The sequence below is a fragment of the Pieris brassicae genome, chromosome Z, assembly GCF_905147105.1.
Source record: "Pieris brassicae chromosome Z, ilPieBrab1.1, whole genome shotgun sequence".
Classification (NCBI taxonomy): domain Eukaryota; kingdom Metazoa; phylum Arthropoda; class Insecta; order Lepidoptera; family Pieridae; genus Pieris; species Pieris brassicae.
In genome coordinates, this window is record NC_059680.1 from 5,545,805 (window position 1) to 5,570,554 (window position 24,750).

A 24,750-nucleotide genomic window follows, 5' to 3' on the forward strand; every position below is an offset into this window, starting at 1 on the left:
TGTTGCAAATTTCGAATTATTAATCCTCCGCGACCTATCACTCTTCCGACTTTAGTTGAAGGAATATGTATAACTTTGTTATTGACGTAATCATGCTGACCAGTACTTTGCCGGTAACCTTCGCCACGTGTTCTTCTAAAAATTCTAGTGCTATAGCCACCTCTTTTGCCTCTAGCAGGATAATTTGTTTTAGCTTGGTAATTTGGCTCTAGCGTTTGTGGCACGGAAGTAACAATGGCCGATACATTACTTTCATCACATTCAGAATTAAAGTCAGACATATTAAATTTACCAAATTGATATAAGACCTCAAAGATTGGTAATTTATAAGAAATATAGGATAATACGCTTAAACTATTAACTTTTTTACAACACAGTTTCCTTTTCAGGGAGGCACAAGATTCCAAAGTTGTCTTACTTGAGCCTTAACAGAAATGAAAACAATTTATTAAAGTAATCGGTAAATAAAAAAAAATCACAATTAAATAAACAACCAATGTTGCCAACTTACTTTTTACAAAGATTAAACCAACTAAATCCCATTACTCTGGCTTTATCTGATATGTTACTCAAAAAGGAAACCGCCGCGCTAAAATAGCAACGGAGATGTTGATCCTTTATTTATTTACATCATCCTAATAAGAAGAAGATAAAACAATGTTTGTCGTGTTTTAATTTACATAGGTTCGGACTAACTTCCGAAAGATACTACTGGCAAAAATTAATATTTTCAATTGATAGAAAATATGAAATCGAGAGGAATTATTTATATTTATTAATTAAATCTTTTTTTTACGTACTAATGCTCACTGTTTAGAGGTTTATGTTTAGGATTAGAGGTTTAAGAAGGAAACACCACCAAAATAACAACCAATAACGATTTCTCTTAAACATTTAACAACACATGCAAAAAAGAGGCTATATTGAATTCAAACATTCCTAGTGTTGAATTATTTATATAGGATAGGTATGAGTTAGTGGGACTAATATGCAATAAGGATATAAAATTCATATTGATGAACATGAAATTGCTATAAAAGATACAATACAGCCCAATACAGTGTTCACTTTATTAATGTAATATATTCCTTAGTTAAGACTCTTTGACTAAAATAGTACTAATACTCAAAGCATCGCTGTATGGTACTAGTGGACAGTTGAAGCTGAAAATTCCGGCTGGTTGTGACTTACTGTTATTTATCGATAATAGAGGAAGTAGTGATGACATCATATTATTATGCCAGTTTTCAGAAGTACGTTCTAAAAAGAGGTCAGTACTATAAAGAAATAAAGGTGCTGCTCTTCTTACAAACTATACGAAAGGTTATCGACCAATGTCACCATTAATTGGCCGGCACGAAAACCCGAAGGGTTCAAGTTTAAAGTTATATATATCCTTAGAAAACTTTGTTAAAGCCTCACCATTAAAATGAAAAACTTTGCCAATATGAGGAAAATTTTAGATTTTTTTTAATGGCAATAATCTTTAAGTCGTCATCTGTCAACATGTGGTGAGATGTCAGATGTCAATTCGTTTGTTCTGTTATGCGATAAAATGGCGAACGCTATTTTAAAAGCCAGTTAATAAAAGTTATTTGTACAAAAGATTTTAATTGTAAAACGAATTATTTGTCGGAAATAAAGTCTTAAGGAATGAACTCTTAGTAACATTACGGATCTTGGGCTTGAGACAAAATCATTTTTTGACAGTTTAACCCACAAAGGCTTAACGAATTTGTACGGAAATTGTCTCGTGACAAAGCGTGAGCTATTATCATTTCCATACGCCATATAGTGTATGTATGGAAAGTGGCTAGTTAATTACCAATTATAAAATTCAGAAGTTTAGTATTTTAAGATATATCCGAATGACGAAGAGGACACACACCAGCTGTATTTTCTACACTGATAAATAAACGTTTTAATGTCATTTAATAAATTAAAAATACTGAACATGAATACATTATAAATAAATACTTTAAAATAATATAAAACGTATTTATAAGATAAATTAATTAAATCGAAAAGAAAAGGTTCGAAAAACGTTACTAGCTCCGGCCTCCGATTATTGTCAATTTATGTGGTACCTACTCGCAAAGATGCGACAAACATTGTTTTATACCCTTTTTTGCACTACATTGGCTGTATAAAATAATGGACCCAGTGTGCCTTCGTTTCCTATTTAAGCGCGTTTCTTAAGTTACCTTTAGTGCTTCTTCTATGTATTATTAAGATTATGTTCTTATTCAACTAAAATAGTCGTTTTTAGGATTTTTACCATAATGATCTTCAAATTACGTAATAGACTCTTTGGTCAGACAGCGTCTATTATTTATGACGTTTAGATTAAGTAAGCAAAGGTAATAAAACGCACTGCTTTCTTTTCTATCAATATTTAAAGAGTTGCTTTATCATCTTTGTAAATAAAGTAACTTGGGCAGGTTTAATTCCTAATGTACACTACTCCTACATCTATTTATTGCATAATTGCTACAGAATTTTGTGAACGATTTTCTTTTTGTGGATTGCGAAGTAAGTTCTTAATTAGCTTCTGCACTTTATGATACCTATTATTCTTATACGTATATATGAAGTACTCTATAAATGGAGCCCGTTCCATTAAAGGTTAACAATTAAATACATTTTTGGTTTCGTTTGGTCGATATTTTTTATGCGCGAGTTATCAGTATAATATACCTTTCAATTCATTAATCAAATTTAACTACTGAGAAAATAAAGTATAATATTAAATAAAAATAATATAAAATAATATTGTGGACTGCTTTTAATGTATCTTACCTAAAAAGGAATCAAATTCACTGTAGGGACACCTATCGTACAGTCATAAGGCGTCATACCCCTCGCGCTCGCATCGCGCTTACAATGCTGTAATAAATTAATTATAATATTACAAGGTACAAGTTTTCGAACTTCGGGCCGGCTAGTTATCACATTCATCATATTAGCCGTATTGGACTGCTCGCTGCTCCTTTCGGAGGAGCATGCACATTCCTCCATCCCAAGTCCCAACACAAGGGCGATGGTTCATTAGCAGGTTCTTAAAACAATTTGTGGCGGTTCTGATAGTATTGGAGTATGTAATACGTGTCCGCTTTTCAAGATTATTGAAGTGATAATATTTTTCAGCTATTCTGTCCCTGTATTTACGAAATGTTCTTTGCCTACACGAGAATGCAGCTACAGTTGTTTATCATATCTTTATAATGATGTGCTATACTATGCCATTAATGGGGGCAGTTCTTGCTGATAATTTTATTGGCAGATATAAGTAAGTACTTTGCTAATTTACAAAATTAAATACCGAATCATCATCTATTGGGTCATAGTCCCCCAGGGACTAGTCAGAGTCTCGCTTTTTAATTTTTTTTATTGATCCTTTCAAAAGCATTCCAAAATTGGCCATGGATTACAATGGCCAAGTCAGTCAGTCGATATTTACAGATTCTGTAAAAATGTCTGTATATAGAATAGATATAACTAATAATAGTTATATAGTAACAAGCATAAGCTTGAGACATCTGACTGGAATGATGGTTCCGTCCTTAGTCACTTGGGATTAACGAGACCACATATCTCCTGTGACTTTTCATTCCTGGGTTGCTGAGATGCCGATCAAATTACCCTCTATAAAATATATCTTCCTGTCGGATACATTCACGTTTCGATTGTATATTCGTAGTCTCAGCTAGTCAGCAGCTAGTTAGACAGTATAAGGTTTATTTAAATTGAATGCAATAGGTCTGTAGCCTTATACTTACAAAAACAAAAATTAAATAATAATATTCCGATGCTCCGCGTGCCAAAGGCCTCCCCCACTCTCCTTCATTTGCTTTTATTGCGCGCCACCAGCCGCCGAAAATAGCCCATAGTAGACATATCATCCCTTCGCTTATGTGAAGCAGTAGTATTGGAGTAAGTAAGAGTCGTCCTCTACACCACGTTCCAAAGCGTGGAAACTATTCTTTCTCCTTACTGTCTCATATAACTTGCCAAAGTTCTACTTCCAAAATAATATTCTTCCGCTATTAGTTTCGTGCTCGTTAAAGTAACGTTTTCAGTAACTTGGTTTGGCCAAATTGAAAAGAAAGTGTATATACGTTCGTTAAGCTTTGCCGGACATTATAATAGTATCATTTCAATGGCGAAGAGCCTTGTGAGTTGTGGTCGTAAGTTTAATTGGCGCCTGCCTGAAAATGCCACTGAAATAGGACCGCATACAAACTAGCAACATTGACTGATATTTCATAGAACATCTCTTATCGGAGAGCTTCAATTTTGTTCTTATGAAAACAGGTAACCTACATTGTGTTTGTTTCAGTGATAATATTTCTTTGTCTTATGCTCTGTGTAAATAATTATTGTTTCTCAGAATTCATTTACATTAGGCTCCAGGGTAATTAACCAACGTTATATCTAATAGATTATTCTTAATGTATTCTGTGACCTTTGAACAACTTAAACTAGAACTAGAACAAGTTAATACCGACTTATTTAGTTTTATGAATTAACAATAATAGAAGCAAGTTATCAGGCTATTTTGTACGAACAAAACTTTGTAATGTTTGAATATTAATGTGCTACAGGTCTAAAGCAATTAAATAGTTCTAAATTTTTTTACAGAGTAATTTTGTACTTTTCCATTATATATCTCGTGGGAACTGTATTGACGAGCCTCTCTGCAATACCTCCGTTAATGTTGCCACCTACGTGAGTAAAAGATATGTAAATAAATAAATCATTCCTTAGTTTATTAAATAGCTGACACCAACGAATGCATACAGCTTTATTTATCATTTGATTTCCAAATTTCTGATGCTTTCTGATGATGAACTTCTTAACTGATGCGTTGTCGTAATCTCTGACTCTATGTCAACGGAATCGTGAAGCGTCTGTTTTATTACTATTCGTTATACAAGAAACGCACAAGGAAAGCAACTCTAGGATTAAACTGAGTTCCGAAGGAATACTTACATTTAAATCGGTTTAGATTTTTAATCGCGAACTGGTAACAAATAGATTGACTCTCAAATAAGTCGAGTCTAATGTTTGACATTTAAACATAAAGTGTTAATATTTAACTTTGAAATGACTTCTAAGAGCGTCAATTTCTGAAGGTACAAATCTAGTTAGCTTACACTTGAGAGCAAAGCTAAGTATGCCGTTTACTTGCTTTTATATGAGTTCTCTATATTGGAACGTGTACTTCGATTCTAACATGAAAGGACGTCGTTTCATATGTACTTACATAAACATTAAACTCTTTAGAAATTTCCTTGAATATACTTCCTTTATGTATAGGACAACTTCTATGATTGGTTTAGCTTTAATAGCTACAGGCACGGGTGGAATCAAACCTTGCGTAGCGGCTTTCGGAGGCGATCAGGTAACATTTTTTACTATATAGTTATTTATTTGGAGATGTTATAAATATTTAAGTTAGTTAAGACTTATGTTACTTTATCATTTATTCATAGACAAGGAGGCATTTGCCTTGTGTTAATTAATAACGCATATAGAAACAAAGCAGCTTCACAGACTGGATTCGATCGTATGACCTTAGAGGCGAAAATATTTGATCGATTGTTTGGCCTGAGTACCCTAAGAACTCAGTGGAAGCGCAAGTATTGAACTTGGCATCTAATAGGTGTTATACAGGAATAGATGATTGTGATGGTGACCCATTCACGGAGTTGTTTACTAGTGGTTTTTGTATGGATTTAATCATTAGTACTTCTAAATTTTCTTGAACCCTACAATATTTATTTACACTGAGTTTATTAAAGAAAATGCAAGATTCAGGTAATAATTTCCGATATTACTACTCTTTATTTTATGATGTCCGTGAATCTACAGTAGTTTTCATATAGATGAGCGACATGTCAAGATTTTGTATCTTCTAAATAGTTTCGGCTGCCGGAGGAGAATCAACGCTTACAACGATTTTTCTCAACGTTCTATTGTACCGTAAATCTTGGTGGGTTTATGGGGACGATTGTGACACCGATGTTGAGACGCAGTATCATGTGTTTTGGTGACGATACCTGCTATGCCCTTGGATTTGGCTTTCCCTCCTTGCTTGTCCTCATATCTATTGGTATATCCTTTTTATTATATTGCTCAATTCGTATATATCTACTTAATGCTACAGCTTACATAACTGTAATGAGGAATGGCTATTTCAATGTGTGCACTTTAGTGGGGCAACGCGACTGATGCTCCGTCTATTTAGTTGGAAGAGCGAGCTAGGACGTAATAGAGTACGCATAAATCAAATGTACCAATAAACATGAAAATTAAGCGAGAGAGCTACCCTTCGGGAAAAAGGTGTAAATGTTAAAATAAATATTAAGATAATATATACATTGCATTTGCCTAATACAATATCCATGATAGACATAAGTGTATCCTTACTAGGGCTGGATAAATGACATTAATAGAGAATAAACTTTTCTTTCATAGTGACGTTTGTCGCTGGTAAGCCATGGTATAGAATAAAAAAGCCACGAGATGCAATAACCTTCCGGTTTCTAGCGTGTACATGGGTGAGTAGCTTTTGTATATTTAGGAACTACCCTCTTATTCGGAAAAAATGATAGGGTCAAAACCACATTATTTAGTTGTTTTGTCCAACTTTGAATTTACGCTTTGATGAAAAGTCAGTGATTTCATTTAGGTTAAACAGAATTTATTCCTTTTTAAGACGTCGAAATCGGGTTAATTTATCGCAAATTTCCTACAAAATACGGATGAGACGTTTACTAGAGGAGACGAAAGGTTCATTCATTCAACATTGTTCAACTATTTCGTATTTATTATAAAACTGCTTTATCACAATTGATCCAACACGTTGAAGACAATAACAGGTGCACACAAGTTCTACTTTTTAAATCTAACTTTGAGAAATCACGTTCAACCATATTACGTAGTGTTTACAAAGTTTGATTACATTCACGTACGTACACACATATCAAAACAGCGCTTCAGCTGAGTATAGGAGTTATAAAGTTATCTTTAACTCGATTATACGAAACCTATTTAGGTACCTAATAACATTTCACTTACATTGTAATACAGTGGGTATTCCATCTGCCAATCTCATCTCTGTGACTGATGACCGCAATTGACTTACACATTTGAGATGACCGACCACATTGGAAGAGAGAACTTTAACCCAGCAACGTCCTACAATCTCTTGGTTGCCGTACCTAAGCGCATCCTCAGTATCAAGAGAATTTTAAAGTTCGGAAGCTTTTGCTAAATATCGACCCGCTCCGATATGCAATTAATCTGAGGCAATACTTCACCCTAAGCGTATAGTTGTTGGAAAACGTCTGTTTTATAAATAGTTGAGATTCAATTAATCAGAATTCATATACAATCATTATAAAGCTCTCCAAGCTAATACAAATCTATTGTCAACGTAATTGGCTTTAGAAACAATAATTCAAGTGGTTAATTAACAGGAATTAGTAATTTGGTATACAACAATATTATGTAAGTATATAACGCTTTTATGACTTGATTCGATCGAAGTATAAGCACAAGTTTGAGACTACAACCTAGACGTAACTATTTATCGACACGCAATATCAGTACAATGGAGATTAGGTACCTATTAAATGAAATATAAAAGAAATGCTGATGAGAGCAGATCAATAATTTATCACCAAGAGTTGTAAATACTAGGATTTAATAGTATATTACCTAAATTTTCGTTATAATATATCTAGGCGATACCAGGCGGTGAGAGATTAGATTCCGTATCAAGATTTAGTGCTAATTATGACCTCCTCCAGTTGTCACATTTAATACGCTTTTGAAAGCCATTGTCTCAACCAAATTCTCATCTTTAGTGATCAACAACCATGTCCGCAGTTAACTTCATAAATAAATATTTTACAACGGTTTAGTATCGACAATAGTGTCAAAAATATAATGCCCGTTATTACTGTTTATAGGCCCGCAATGGGGCAGACACATTTCTGCGTCTGTCTTATTGATGGTTTTTTAAAGAACGCCTGATTTTGCAAAAATATTTTTTCTGTACAGTGTACACAACAGTAATAACATCGTAAATTTTTTCAAAACTTGCAAATTGTATGCTATAGAGTACAATAAATAAAACATGATTAATGCCAGTTTATGATGGCTCAAACGTTATCATTTTTCATACAATATTTAGTTTAATATTCTATTCGAGCGATGCATTGTGCTTCCATGTAGTTGAAATACGAACACAAAGCGTTGTGTTATCCATAAGATGTTTTCCATAACATCGTTTCTTTTCTATTACGCTATTCGATTTTATGTATTGTTCCTGATAAGGACAGTTTACATATTCTAGTGCAGTTTGCAGTTTAAATATTACGTTACGGACACACATTTAAATCAGTTTTAAGGTATGAACAATAATGTTCAATTCGAAACAATAAGAAAAATGTATTAAAAACTATACCTTTTAAAGTACCTATTAGTATTACTATTGTTATTAACAAAATAGCTACTGTATACAGCCTAACAATAGTTATAATTAATATTTAGTGGCGTAACCCTTATTTTCAATAACAGCGCTGCAACGACGTTGCATTGATTCCATCAATTTCCTACATTTTTCTAGGGGGATTAAATTCTTCGTTTTGACTGGTTTGGACGTTTGTGAGACTTTATTTTTAATAATATACCAGAGATTTTCTATCGGGTTGAAATCCGAACTATTTGCTGCCCAGTCTAAAACGGATATACGCTGTTCGCTAAGGAAACATTTGAAGCTATTGGCCGTGTGTTTAGAATCATTGTCATGCTGAAAGATCCCGGTTACAGGCAAATGATCATCCGAGTAGGGAATCATTGTGTTCTCTAAGATATTTTTGTATTGCCATTGATCCATTATTTTCAATCTTCAGATCCAACTCCACATCCGAAAAAACACCCCCAAACTTTAATGTTACCGCTACCGTGCTTGACTCTACTCCTTATGAATTTATAAGTAAAATCATTGTTTACAGAACGTCTAATATAGCGCTTTCCATCGGAATTTAACATGTTTATTTTTGTTTATAAAGTTATTTTCAGATGAAACAAATTTTGAATAAAATAACATTCAGATTAATTAAATTTTGAATTGCCACCAGAATAATAGGAAAAGCCAAGAAAGAAATGTTATTCGCCAATTTAAAAAAAGAACGAGCTGTGTATGCTTTTTTTATAAGGTTTCCAAATAGGCGTCCAAGCTGCCAATAACAGAAAATGAACTCCTACATTTGCGAGACTCATTTTGTAATTGAAAGTAAGATATGTTTTATATTTTATGCATTTAATAAGTTTTTTATTTGAAAGGCAACATTGCATGATTATTAATGAATGTATGTTTGTACGTTGAAGTTATACTTTCTTAATTTATAAGAAGTGTTTCTAATTATATGACCACCACTGTAAGTGTTCGAACAAACCCGACTTCGCTTTATATTGTTACATATTTCAGAACAATTCCTGGCTACTTAAATTAAATATATAAATCAACATCTATATACCTTTTACGACAGTTTTACTTATACCTCTAAATACATCTAAAATACTATTATCAATTTCTTAAATTTAACATTTTTTAAAGTAGGTATATGATCAGCTTCTTCTGCTTTCCAAGCAATAATTGTTCCTTCGCAAACTTAACTGTTTCTCTCCGCTCCGTTCACTCGCTATGGGTTAGAGACGGAAGCGCTTTAAGGCCCTATTCCAGCACGAATTGCTGTGTCAGTGTCTCGGGGTGGACTGGAGTGCGCAGTGGAGAGCTGGAGCGCTGAGGCGCGCCGGCCCGTAATAACAATTGGTTATGTAAAACATTAAATTAATGTAATTTTATTAAGTTTTTTTCTGAAATGAATTACTTGGCTTGCGATAAAATATATCGTGTAAATTTCAAAATCATGTTCTATATACATTTTCGTCATAAAATTAATTCAAAGTGTGAAAATTTGGCTGTTTGGATTTTTTTCTATCGAGCGAAGTTATTTAAATCGTGCATCGATCTCAAAATGGATACATAAACTACTCAACTTCACCATGAATTTTTTCCATTCGCCATACTTCAAGAAACGATGACAAAAATTGGAAAGAACCAATGTACTTTTTTGGAGTTTGGCGACCGTATAGTATACAATTTATTTAGTATACAATAATTATGCTTCAAATATAAATAATTTCCTTAAGCTCCCTTTATATTAGGTCCTTACATATGAAATTGGCGTATTTCGTACTGGCCACTTTAATCACGATGTTCTCCTCTTTGGTAAGAAATTCCAAATTCAAATTTGTACAGCTATTTACTCATGTATTTGTGCTTCGATGACCGTCATTCATTTGTTTTTTTTCTGTTTGCGTCACTCATTTTACAAAATGGAAAACTTAAAGTATCGCATTATTTACGAGTACGAGTTCCGCCGTGGCACTAGTGCTGCGGAAATGACTCGAAGGGTGAATGATGTGTATGGCGGTCATGTTGCAAAAGAAGACACAGTTCGTTTTTGGTTCCAACGTTTTCGTTCTGGAAATTTCGACCTGCAGAACAAGCCCCGTGGACGGCCTCAGACCCAAGTTGATACTGAAGTATTGAAGGCTATTGTGGAAGCGGATCCATTGCAAACCACGTCCGAGTTAGCTGCAGGCTGCGCTGTTAGTGATAAAACTGTTTTAATTCACTTGAAGCAAATTGGGAAGATTAAAAAGCTTGAAAGGGTACCTCACGAATTGACTGAAGCAAACCGGCAAACGCGCGTCGACTGTTGCGTTACATTACTGAACCGGCACAATTATGAAGGTATTTTAAACTGAATTACCTGTGATGAAAAATGGATTCTTTACGATAATCGGAAGCGCTCAGCGCAATGGTTGGATCCTGGCCAGCCAGCCAAATCCTGCCCCAAGCGAAAATTAACCCCAAAAAAGTTACTTGTAAGCGTTTGGTGGACTAGTGCCTTTATTGTTCATTGCAGTTTTCTCAAATCTGACCAGACTATTACGACTGATGTCTATTGTCAGAAATTGCAAACCATGATGGAAAAGCTAGCGGCTAAACAACATAGGCTGGTCAATCGCTCCACGCCACTGCTACTTCACGACAACGCTAGACCACACACTGCAGAACAGACGGCTACCAAATTAGAAGAGAACTGATTTAAATGTGTATCCGTAATATAATATTTAAACTGCACTTGTGTAATGGGATTTATTTTATTTTTCTAATAAATCGTTAAACATATTGTTGTCCTATTTATTGCCTTTATCATTGTAACAATATTGGGCATGAATAAATATATTATAATATAATAAAAAGCTATAATATTGGTCACATTCAACTATTATTAATGATCGGTTAATGGTGAGGCGTCGTAGCGTTAGGTCGCATCTATCATTTCATTGAGATTTGCGCAATCGGTGTACATCAATCAATTCCCACGTATACATGTAAAACAGGAATATATACCTGGTCGATTGAGAGAGAAATACAACGACGATTTTGTTACAAAAAAATGTTGCAAACCCATTTCTTTTTTTTGAATACAAACTACAAATACAGGTTGTTGAAAACAATTTTGCCTTTATACTGTTAGCTTTTGAATTGAAAGTTTGGAGTCAATTCGACCGCGTATGTGAGGACGCTGAAACCGCGGAACAGTTTTGTAATTATGCTTAAAAATGTTGAACAGGGGGCAAACGGGCAGGAGGCTCACGATGTTAAGTGATACCGCCGCCCATGGACACCCTCGTTGTTAGAGAGCTCGCGAGTGCGTTACCGGCTTTTTAAGAATTAAGCTACGCTCTTTCAATAATTACAAAAATATGAATCTGTTATTCTATTTGAGTTTTGTATGTTTTAAAAGGATTTAAATACATTATTCCTTTGTAGATCCGCTGAACGTATATTTTAATCTAGCTGTTATCTCTGATGCACATCGTAACGACTAATGAAACATAATCCTTACGTTAAAAGCACCAGCTTTCTATTCATTTCACGTATTTAGAAATTTGGCTTGTATACTGTATAGCTGATCAGCTCTGGCTACGTAATTTATTTAATATTAAATAATGGGAATTTTTGAAGAAGTAATAATTCAATCTGTATATCTTCTAATGTTATGAGGATACTCTTAAAAATAACGTACATAATCTCAAAATAATCGGAGAGCGAAACTGAAAAGATCTCTTGATTGAATGTACACTTAAAATTTATACTGCTAGGGATTTTAAAGTAAGAATTAAATAATATTTGTGTGTATATATTTTCTCTCGACGGTTCTCATATTTGTACAAAAAATATATTTTAAATTACAAATTTTGAGTTAAATTCCTATTTATTAAGGAATGATTATTGGTTAATATTATCCACACATGTAAACATTTTAATATATTACAAGTTAGTAAACGTTATTAGAAGATATTATTAAAATTAATACAGTTACGATATTCATGAAACCAACGCGAGAACTTGTAGCGACAGGAAATGTGAGAAACTAGCTTGAATAATCTTGAATAATCAATCTTTGATTTAATTTTTATACTGAGCCAAAAAAGTCTTACTAATTAAACATTTTACCGCATTACTGATCTCCTAATTACATTATTCCTGTATTTTCATTAACACGATTTTACAGAAAAAAACATTGAATTAATATTGGTATTTAATTAACGACCTTCGAAAATTTCAGCTTACAAACTTTTAATTAAACAGAGTGATAAAATTCAGGATGTTATTTTATTTTAGAGACAAAAACTTGGAAGATACAAAATTGACTTAATTAAGACTAATGAGTAATTTTTATTAGTGTTCAATTAACAATGTTTTCATACAAATTTTTGTATGACATTGTCAGAAAAGTGAGATGTACGAGTATATGAATTTTCTAAATAACATACAAGACATCAGAGGCATTTACACTTACAAATAATTAGTAAAATACATCCATGCTTCATTGTGACTTCCGAGATCTCAATATAGTTTTTATAATTTATTAACCACTAAAATTCCTGGTCCTAGTTTCGCAGTGCTGGATATTTATTTAATTTAATATATAGTTTAGTTGTAGTTAGACATATGGTATCGATAACTTTCTTATAGATATTGATGTCTTCTTTAAAACTGAGATTTATCACTTCGAACTATTGCCAATAGTTTTCACGGCTCACACGAAATAGTTGTTATTGCATTTTTCTAGAACTTGAATTATATTATCGTAGTATTCGGATGCCTAGCTTGTTTGTAATTACTTAGTTTATTTAGTTATTTCGTTTCAGTAGTTTTGAAGCCCATTCATTGCAAAAAAAACAAATCAATCAAATCATCTTTTTAATATTACTAGGAAAACTTTTTTAAATAGCAATAATTAATCTTTGCTATCTATGTGCCTACTGAGAAAACTAAAGGGCTAGATAGATACACCTTTCCAAGTAGTGGCGTATTATGTATGCTGTGCCCTGTAATAAAATTAATTGAATCTAAATTCATAATAGCAAATTTATATTTGAAATTGTTATAGTATGCATTGAAGAAGCGCCTCCAACATGACAGGAAGACAGATGGCCCACCTCCAGAACACTGGCTGGACTATTCCGTCACAAAATATGGACGTAAACTCGTTGAAGATATGAAAATTGTGTGTTCTATACTTTATCTATACATACCCGTTCCAATATTCTGGTCCCTCTTTGATCAACAGGTTTGTTTATTTTTAAAATTCGTTGTAAATATTTGCGTCTCTAAAATTTATTTTTCATGTATATAATAATTCCAGTCATATTTATAAAGGATATTTTTTATATTATACCGTGTATGTTTAAATTGTATATTTAAACATACACAGCTCATAGTACTGAGGTTCTGGGTTAAATTCGCAGCGAAACAATATAATTTACGGCTCGTAGGCACAGAAGGCTTCATCCATTAAAAATATCAATAATACCAACACGTAATACAACCCCATAGCCCATCAACAGAATTATAATAATTCTAAAATAAAAAAATTACATTTACAATGTATCGTAATGGCGCTACAACCCCTTTTCATTTTCGTCTTATATTATTAGGACTAAAGTAATGTCCAATTATGGGGACTGATGAGAGTTTTAAAATATACGTACTACGTAAAAAATTGTGTTCAACATCCAGTCCATTAATTTACTGACAACGCCAGTGATATTTTCAACAAAATGTTTTGATATTTGGCATAACATGAGAGGATAAAAGTTACCTCTGACACTACTGACTTTGGAACAATAAACGTTTAGTTTTAAAAACATATTTTATGTATTCAGTTCAAACAACTCCACCTGAATGAATTAATTCTGCTCGCCACTCTACCCAATCCATATTTCGAGAGGCGGTAGAGTTTGCAACTTTTTGTGCGCAAAGAATGAAACAACCGATTGTATGAAATACCTAGATTCGGTACTTCAAGTGTTGAGTACACTCGGGGCATTAGTTTAGGATTTCTTTTAATATGGTAAAGTAATAAGGCTCTATCATACACAATTTTTATATAAACACGGATTTTATTTGTATAATTGTATACTATAGATATTTTGTTAAAATTCAACAAACCACAAAATCATTATACTTAGCACCTATTTTGTATTTCATTTCTAAACATTGTCGTTGGATATTAGTAACTCTTTATATTAGGGTTTTTGTGCTGCCTATAATCTGATTCTTAATTTAATTCAAACATAGTTTTCCAGACAATCTTAATAATAAATTAAAACAAATAAAGCTCAGATAATGAGATAATATCAATCTTGGTAGTCATTATTTCAACAGACTTCTTTCTCTTCTTCTCTTTATCAATGTTGTGTACGGTCGGATCAGATGGTTCTTTAATTTGAATAAAAAATATTAATTACTGGGTTGCAAAGTAATTAAGTGCTAATAAATTAATAAGCTCAAATGAATGCAATTAAATGCTGAAAAGACTGCCACACTCACGGAAGCTCCATCGATTTTGATACTAGCGCTTATCAAACCAAGTGATATCTGCGTGACGTAAAGTAGACCGCGCTAGATCTTATAAAATCTATTGAAATTGATTTTAAGTTTACTAGCTAGGTAGTTCATCATTGTTTCCACTTAACAAAGTTGTGCTTTACGATACTATATTAGGCATTAATTATAAAAACACCCAATTCACGTCCAGCGTTATAAAATTTTAAGAATTTCTTCAATATCTCCACGATCTGGTTATGATGAACATTGGATGATAATAAACCACTTGGGAGGCCTTTCAAATAATAATAATCTAAACGCAGGACGGCACGTTCCCAAAACCTGTACATACTTAAAGGAGATGTGTATTTTCTCTAGGGTTCCCGTTGGACGTTTCAAGCTTCGAGGCTGAGAAGTGAGCTGTTTGGGGTAGCTCTAATGCCTGATCAATTGCAAGTTATGAATCCTGCAATGGTGCTTTTTATGATACCAGTGTGCCCTGGTGGAGCGTGGCCGCTCTTACCCGATCTTCAACCGCTACACAAAATGTTTCTTGGTGGGATTCTTGCTTCTTTGGCTTTCGTCGCAGCTGGCATTCTGCAGATCAGTATTGAGGTACGACAACTAATTATAAGAAATATTCAAAGAAAACAATTTTTTACCGGATTAAAGCTTTTTGTATTCTTATAAACTTATAATTAAATACATAATTTTAAATTTAATTTTTTTTTCGACCTTTCGCGTGCTTTACAGCGTGCGTGGTCACAATGACTGAAGACAAAAGGTGTTGAATGTCAAAGTATCACAGCTGTAGAGAAAGTTGTGTTATCTGTATTTATTTCCCCGGAGTTGGTACCGCCGGAACACGCGAAACGTCGGAAAAAAATTTAAATTTAAAATTATATAAATAATTATAAGTTTATAATAATACAAATATCTTTAATCCAGTAAAAAATTGTTTTCTTTCCATGTGTAAAAGCTATGTTAACCAAAGACAATACTGTAAGAAATATATAGACGTGTTTATAAACAAAATTTATAGTCAATATTTATAATATAGTTCACTAGTTTTAATGCTTCGAAGAAACCTAGGCGAGAATATTTGGGAGAAACTTGCAGTTAGATTGTCTTTCCAAAATCCATTATCAAGTTTTCAACAACACGTACGTCATAATACCTAATTTTCCGCAGCGTTCAACTCTTCAAGTACCAGGGCACCAGCATACCGGACTGGTTTTATTGAATACTCTAGCATGCCCCATAGAGATTGCAGTTAGAGGTGAAGGTATAGCACCAGTCGAGGAGCAGGGAACAGCTCTCATGACCCCTCTTGAGCGCCAACTGGTTTTTATATCAGCCAGTTGTCCCGTGGACTGTGCTGGAAGGATCATGAAACGACATTTGCTTACAGCACAGCTTAATACGGTACCCGAAGTGGTTAGTTCTGTTTTATTAGTCGTAGAGTTACAGACCGGACTTGCTAACATCCGACCACAACGTAGAGTCTTAATGCTTGCTTTACCTAGATTATAAATATTGATTTAAGTAAAAGTTAATTTAGAAGATTTTATTGCCGTTTATTAGTGAATATTTGGTATAAATGATTTTATGATTTCCATAACAAATAATATAGAACAAGTAATGTATACTTTGCTAATAGGAAAGCGTAAGCAAAGATCCATAAACGTCGTGTCAAAACGGTTTTATTTATACATTTTATAAGAATCCTGCAGTTTATTCCGTGGAGTCTAGAACTCTATCGTAATTAGAAAATGGAACAGCTGGGTTATAATTGTGTACTTTCAGTTTATGCCTATAATAGTGGGACAAAACTCAGACGACGAAATTTCTTTATATTTCATGGATCCAAATCCTTTCATGAAATCATTAACGGGAAAACCCAAATTAAAGTGAGTAGTTTTAAATATACTAAACATTATTTTTATTAACTATATAATTAATATTATATATTTTTATTAATATATAATAATATATCAATCCAATCAAATTTAAAAGAAGAAAAAGTGAATTTCGGAATTTCAACATAATCACAACGCTTCGACAGTTCCTCTTTAACAAGTTCACAAACAATAAAGGGTCAAGAAGTAAAAGGTAATACTTGGATTGCTGAATATTGAAACAAAGAACTGTCAAGAAACGTTTTCAAAACTAAAACAATGTGATGAAATAATTAATTGTGAACGTGAGTGCACGTAGTAAACAACAAGTAAGTCTTTAATCTAGTGCGACTTACGACGTAATATATTCATTACTTTCAAGCACATTCTCTAACGACACGGGGCTCTGAGAGACACATAGTCGTATCTTTACTCCGTGGTTTTTTTTATTGTTTATTCATTGTTTTTATACAATATTTCTAATTAAAATAATAATAACAAGATTACAAACATAACGGAAAATGATATGAAGGAATTTTTAAATCAGATTAGAGGTATTAGGCAACACATGCCAAAGATATTATAATAGCAGTAACAAAAAATATCACTGAAATGCCACAACAAAAATTGCAGATGCTTCTATAAGAAAACAGTTTGCTAAGAACTCAAGTAGAGAAGTTAAAAAACAAAGTTAAACATCTAGAAGAAATAATAGTTACAATAGAAGGCAACGAAATTAACAACGCTTTCAGATTTGGAAAAGAACAACGTAATAAAGTCAGACCAAGATCAGACCACCTATTCTTGTCTCATTTGTTACAAACTGAAAAAGACATAAGATAAGAAGAAGAAAAATCTACCTTCTTTTATATATTGGTAAAGACTTTAGAAAAGAAAGCAACTTTTTCCGAAATTAAAATAAGAAAGAAGGAATCCTCCCAGGATTGCATTTCTCCAGGAAGATAATCTTATAGTAAAGGACTTCGGCGGTCGTAAAAGGAAACGAAATAATACTGAGTCGCCTCCTAAAGATCTAATCATATCTCCAAAGCGGAGTAAAAAGAGTAAAAATACCCATAATTTTCTCAACTTTATTAGGAGAGAAAACGTACAAACTAACACTGATCAAAAACTACTGAAAACGTTATCAATAACAACAAAGTAATAAAGAAACTACCATACGGGTAGTCTCCGTGGGCCGTACTTCCCTTCAAGAAGACCCTTCAAATCAAAGTACTAAAAATTTTCTCTAAAAATAGACAACATCTGCATATTGCAACTATTAATGAGAGTAGAGATACCCTAAGAAAGAAAGAAAGCCTTACCGAGCTAATAATTGCCATGGAAAAAAATTCCCTAGTCCATTATGGGACTTGGCAAAGTTCGGAGACTAAGGGAAGAAATAGAAGACTTTGGTAATTACGAATTATATTTTAAAGGCAAAACACCAGGCCAATATGGAGTCGGATAACTTATAAAAAAATAATAAAAATAATATCGAGGATTTAGTGGTAATATCGGAACGAATTACAATTATATTGCTCAACTAGGTAGAAATTTTACTAGGCCTTTATTGTACAGGGAAAATAACATGAATCTAACTGAACTTATAAAAATAGCATACGGAAACAATTTACGTCTTAGCGTCTTCAATTACTGTACATTTATTAAGAATCTTTAAGTAAAATGAGATAAAACAATTATAATGGTAAGACTTTTTGCAAAATAAAAGAACTTTTGACCTAAATTCGGAAGAACTATCAGTACAGGAAAAGTACAGTAGGGTTTTAGAGCCATAACTTGCAGTTCAAAGAAAATGGCTTTAAATGGAAACAAGTTGCATTCGATATGAGACGGCACTTTTTTATTCCTTAGACAGAAATTAATTAAATTATCAGAGGAGAAATATCGAGGTAACGAAATTAAATTATTATTAGGAACGATATAAACTGAGATTAGATACACTCGAACGATACAAAACAAAAACAGGTTAAACTATTATTATTATTAACTACATATATAATTATTGAATTTTTCCTCTACCTCGGTCAATTTAACGAAATAATAAATATAAACATATATTACCAAAATGTACTTCAGAACATACACTTGCTTTAATAATATCGAAAATTGAAGTAGAGAGATTGGGGTTGTTGCGGACGGAAAACGTAATTAAAATTTAACAACTTTTTTAATAAAATTAAATAATTTTATTTTTAAATAAAAAACTTAAAATTTTGCTCAAAATGTCTATACTGTATCATACGCGAATATGGCCATTGAATACAAAAAATTAGGTAAAACCGACCACTGGCCTGGTAGAGACAGCAGACAGCAGCCTGGGGTGAAATTAATAATGCCTGAGAGAATGACTAAATGTAATTCAGCTCTCATTGCAAAATACGATTATTATGAACGTATCATTGTAACGAATTTTGAATTCCCCTTTGCCAATGGAATATGTATAATGATTTAAACATAACTTTAAATTTAAATTTTCTTACTTATTAAATCACAATGTGATTTTTTACATTCTCTCGTGAATTGAATAAATTCCAAGACACTATTATTATTATTGTGTCAGAAAGCCATTACAACCAAACGACGATACTTCAAAAGGTTCTCTAAATTTCGCCATTTGTACTCGGATTATCAGTGAACAAAATAAGCTAACTATTTAGGTCTCTTCGTTGAAAGGTGCTTATCAATAAGGTAGAGAAAAACGATGTTCTTTTGTTTTACGTAATAACATACAATGAAAAAATTTAAAATCTTAGTTCGACCATATACGATGTCGATGTAGTTTGAATTGTGTGTTAATACATTTATTTTGCTTACAAGGGTGGTGTACATAGGTGACTGCGGTCCAAATAAAAATGTCTCAATTTCTGTGGAAACAGAGAAACAACTCAGCGATATTTACTATGTCTCTAACACTCCAATTGACCACATCGGAGAATCCGCTTACATGTGCTTACAGCCCGGAAAGTAAGTGTAGAATGTTTAAACACATTCGAGCTTAGTGTTCTAGCGTTTTTAGACTAAAACAAACTATTTACATGAACTCAAATGCTTACATTGCATATAAGAATTGTGTTAAATTATTTAAATAGGGATTAAAAGTAATCGTAATCATTTTATTTTGTTAAAATTAAATCTTATTACACTATTCAAAGGAACCAACTGTCAAAATTAATTTTGTGGCGAAATGAGATGATACTACTAAACCGATGTTGTTTATATAAATGATTATCAAACAGATTCGATGTGGTGTTTTGAAATCTCCGTTCATTGTTTCATCAATATTGATCTCGCTTCCTCAATCTCGAATAAACACAATTACAATCTATAATTATTAGTAATAGGATCTAGTATACTTAGTTGGATTCTGATAATGTTAATTAGCCGCTAATAACAAGAGCTTGCAAGCGGTAAATTACGCGAACGTTGGCCCAGAGATGGATTCTTACCTCGTCGTATCATCGGTAACTTGGTACCTTGGGCATGGGGTCCTAATCTCGGTCGGAGTGCAAACAATAATTGACCGAAATAAAACTAGCATCTTTCGTCGCGGGTTAGGTCAGGGACATATGTCGGAGATTTAGGTAGTGCTTCAGCAATTTGCCTAGAATTAATTGCATTACAGAGTTTCAAGCTAAGATTTCATCATGGGGCATCCTTGATCTTACTTAATGGGGTCTACGTTGATACCCTCGTCCAGTAACTGGTTATGGCAAATGCTCCATAAATATAACAGTTCGTACGAATAAACTTAATTTACTTCTAATTTCACTGGGTCTAGGATATTTGTTATCAAATCAATAAAATTTTTGCTTAATGACTAAAGGCAAAACTATCATTGATATTATAAGTTCTTTATAGAACTATATTCAAACAGAGAGTGCCTAAACTTTCATATTTACAACAAACTTATTCCGGAATTTTCAGGATTAGACAATTTCCTGTCTTATTGGTTATAACTTTGCACTTCTCTGTACGCGCTTTGTTCTTCTAATCGCGTTATTTCTTGGTTTTGTTATACAGACAAACAAGATATTAAAATTCAGTTATTAATGTATTCGGCCTAATTGTTATGTTACATAATTTTTTTAAACAAATTCCTTTTAATTCATATGTCATCAGGTTCAGATGGCATGCGAAAAGTGCTGGTGGTGAGGTGACAGGTTCCGGTGAGGGTTATCTTCGCGCTGGTGGCGTTTATGTACTATGCCTGCGCGAGAGACTTGGTCGCTTGGACGCAGCGGTGCTGCATTCTCCGAATCCACCAAACGAACTTCACCTTGCATGGATCGTGCCTCAATATCTTCTTATATCAATCGCGGAAATTATGTTTGCGGTTTCTGGACTTGAGTTTTCATTTACACAGGTATATTAGAAAATATATTGTTATTGTTGATATGTTAATTCAATGACTCCGTCGGTAATCTGTAACTTCCATTAGCGATAGACCGAATATTTAGTTTTTGTTTTATTTAATTAATTATAATTAAAAAAAATTAATTGCTTAATCCGTTGGCAGCGCAATTGTTATCGCTATTGGATGTCAGACAGGCGGCAACGTCTAATTTAAATACGAGCTAATAAAAATTTTCTCTATAGAACAGTAATCCCATCGTAAAGACACTATTAAACATGTCTGGTTTTTAAAAAAATATTAATTAATTGTAATGACTCTTAAACAATTTTTAAGTTTAATAATCTTTAAAATAACTCCTTAAATTCATGAATTTATCGAAATATGGGTATGACATACGATTTACAAGCAAATAATCAACGTATGCTTTCATGTATAATAGTGAATATTCGAGTTATATTTAGCCTTTGATGTGCAAGGTCTACGCTGTCTGGTTTTAACTAGATAGCCTTTACGCTTCAGTAGTCTTGAATGACATGTTGAGATCAGATATTCGTCACAGTTTAATGAAAACGAGTTATTGCCTAACATTAATTTAATATAATTAATGAGAATTTTTCATACTTAACGGCGTCGTAAACAAAACAGGAAGAAGCAGGCGGAAACAATAGGGGAAAAATGGGCAAAAACTACTTTTTTAAACAAAATTTACTTTGTTTAATGTAAGTAGAAAGATGTGCTTGCGAGTTAGTCCGTGTAAGATATTTGTCCATGTTTTGTTTCTTTTTTTGTTTGTTTCTATTTTCTATAAACAGAAACCTGGAAACCTTAGGGGATCCAGTAAATCCAGTTAGTCATATCTAGGAAACCCTAAAATGTGATATCCCTAACTATGTAACAGACAGACAGCTCTTTTCCTCACCCCATGGTGACCCCATTACATGACTAGAAACTTAAAGTTTTTTCAGGCGCCAAAATGCATGAAGACCATCACCATCGCTGCTTGGTACATGTCCGTTGCTATTGGAAATCTTATTGTGATTTTAGTTGCGCAAATTAAGATCTTCGATTCACGAGTGAGTAATTTGTCTAGGTGTTAATGATTTGTGTTAAATGATCAAAGATTAATGAAATTCTACAACCGCCCATGGGGTACGAGATCCAGTATTGTATACTTTAACTTAAATATATCTATTGTTTGTCCGGGATTCGAAGCCATGACTATGACCATGTGTGTTGGTTACCAAATGTGCCACGGAGCCGCAGAGGCTGGAGCATTATTAGTGTCTTAAAAATAACACGTCAAAACCAAATTTTTAATAAATTATGAATTAAGCAATTTTGTAAAGTAGTAGCACAACAATAGAAATTTATTTTAGGAATATCAATACTTGTATAAATCTAAAAATACTTAAAGTATCTTTAACTAAATAATAAATAAAGAATGTGTGAAAACTGTGGTTATTTTCTTTCAGGCTAAAGAATTTTTCGCATATGCCGGTATTCTTACGATTGCTATGCTAGTGTTTTTAAAAATGTCTCAAGGCTATTGTACTCGAACAATGGAGGGTGACGGTTCATCGACGGAAAGCCACCCCTTGCTACGTCATCATTCTAGGGTGCGAAATTTTTCAATATTGCGTCTCACAACATATCAACACTGTGTATCGTCGTAAATTTATGTCTAAACAGAAGTACATCTTTATACTCTTACACGATCCGCTGCACATGTCTGCGTTTATTCTTTTTGAACTATTTTTAGAAAAAGTTTTATATAAAAAACGCGTTTACATTTCTATCTTGATAAAGTTTGTTTTGAAAAGCAGTCGGTACGTTTAAATCAAAATTTCTGTAATACTCGACACGGGCTTTAATTGGTCTCATACGCTTAAAACGGCATTAAAATAATTTCTTTAAGAATGGTTTTTTTGCACGTTTTTGTGTCTATTTAAAAAACGAGTCGATACATCTTATTTACAGGTTATATCCGTACATTCATTATCAACAAGAACAAGAACGTATAGTAGACGGGAAAGCAGTGAAGCTTCGTGTATAGGACTAATGGAGAAGCAGAAAACAAAAGCTTGGCCTCCTCATGCCTTCGTTAATTTGGCTACACCAAGTACAAGTGACCTTAAAGCTACGACTCTAGCTAAGTAACTGTTACTTAATAAGAAATTTACTACGCTATATAAAAGAATCTTAAATTCAAGAACATGGTGAAAATTCATTTCTAAGCAAATCTTATTTTCCAGCGCCATATTTTGTAACAGTCAATGATCAAGTTTACAGCTCAGTGAGTCGTTTTCAAGCGTTTTCACACAATTCCAGAGCTGCACTAGAAAATTGCCCCAAAGGTCGGCAGTCGATAGTTACAAGTGCATGAATATGGTGTCAAGAATGTCCGTTGGTATGAGTCCTTTAGGTATTCATAGCACGCGCTATACGTTTTGCTTAGTATACGTTACGGATATCTATGACAACTTGTCAGATTCTTACTTGATGTTCGTTCGGCCGGTAAGTGTGAGGCGTCATTTTAAGTTTTTTATACAAAAGCTAGCGGACTCGGTAAACCAAAAAATCATCAAACTTCTATTGTTTAGAGTTTACAATATTATGCATATAACGTATTACGATTACACGCACAGAAGATGTATTCACATTTCAATGACATTTGGGATATGGGAAGCGATTCTATTTGAATGCCATGTTTCAAAATTTGCCTATTTTAAAAATAAAGACTTTTCAGATTAGGATTCATAGACACGTAACATATATTATATATATGCCAATTGATGCGCTTCTTAATCGTTTTTTCTGATTTAAAATTAAAAATAAATGGGTTAGGACAGTAAATCTAATCACTGTTCCGGAAAGGTTTTAGACGCTCTCTTAGTGTCTAATTTACATGTAAATTTATAGCTAGAGCTAGTGTACGATTTTATTTGACTCACTACTATTATCGTGCTGGTATTTATTTTGATAAATATAATATGAAAAAAATAGATAGAAATAAATATATCACCATGGGTATTAAAAGTCCAACAACCGAGGCTGTAATTTAGTTAAAACGTTGTAGTTGCAAAAATAGGTTTACAGTTTAAGGGTCCAATTATGAATGGCAAATTCAATATGGGATCAGGGAGAGAAATAATAAAAAATGTATTATTTTTGTGCGCACCAACATTGTTGCGTCACCAGGTACCTAATTGTCGAGATGTTGGTGTTCGTATTATCTCTTATCATCGGACCAATTATGATAGAATCGGTAATATGATTTTTAGAATGTGGACTAAGTTACGGTGAACTTTTTATATTATGAAGGTTTTGGTGTAAGGGAAACAAATCCACGGTCCCGTTGTTCATATCTCTTTGTATATAATTTTAGGATAAAATATTTAGAAAGTGATTATTATGAATATTAAACTATTTAAATATAAAACGTCAAGACACACGTGTTTGTTATAATTAGATATTTTATAGAATAA

General features: G+C 33.0%; 1 protein-coding gene across 1 annotated transcript; it reads left to right on the forward strand.

The window, feature by feature from the left end:
* Positions 1–2,366: 2,366 nt before the first annotated feature.
* On the forward strand, positions 2,367–24,642 carry LOC123718884 (solute carrier family 15 member 1-like). Its single transcript, XM_045675843.1, has 16 exons — positions 2,367–2,532; positions 3,148–3,289; positions 4,642–4,728; positions 5,320–5,404; positions 5,926–6,115; positions 6,481–6,563; positions 13,551–13,730; positions 15,368–15,604; positions 16,181–16,426; positions 16,796–16,899; positions 19,729–19,875; positions 21,031–21,274; positions 22,231–22,338; positions 22,738–22,881; positions 23,243–23,418; positions 23,518–24,642. Exons 1-16 carry the CDS (start codon positions 2,454–2,456, stop codon positions 23,540–23,542), a joined length of 2,277 nt encoding a protein of 758 aa, XP_045531799.1. The 5' UTR covers positions 2,367–2,453; the 3' UTR covers positions 23,543–24,642.
* Positions 24,643–24,750: the final 108 nt, after the last annotated feature.

Bases quoted from the DNA above. Each gene is read 5' to 3' on its own strand.
- LOC123718884 (XM_045675843.1), top strand. From the start codon at position 2,454: ATGTACACTACTCCTACATCTATTTATTGCATAATTGCTACAGAATTT. The intron at 6,564-13,550 runs GTGAGTAGCTTT...AAATTGTTATAG, and splicing joins GGTTTCTAGCGTGTACATGG to TATGCATTGAAGAAGCGCCT. The intron at 21,275-22,230 runs GTATATTAGAAA...AAGTTTTTTCAG, and splicing joins TTGAGTTTTCATTTACACAG to GCGCCAAAATGCATGAAGAC.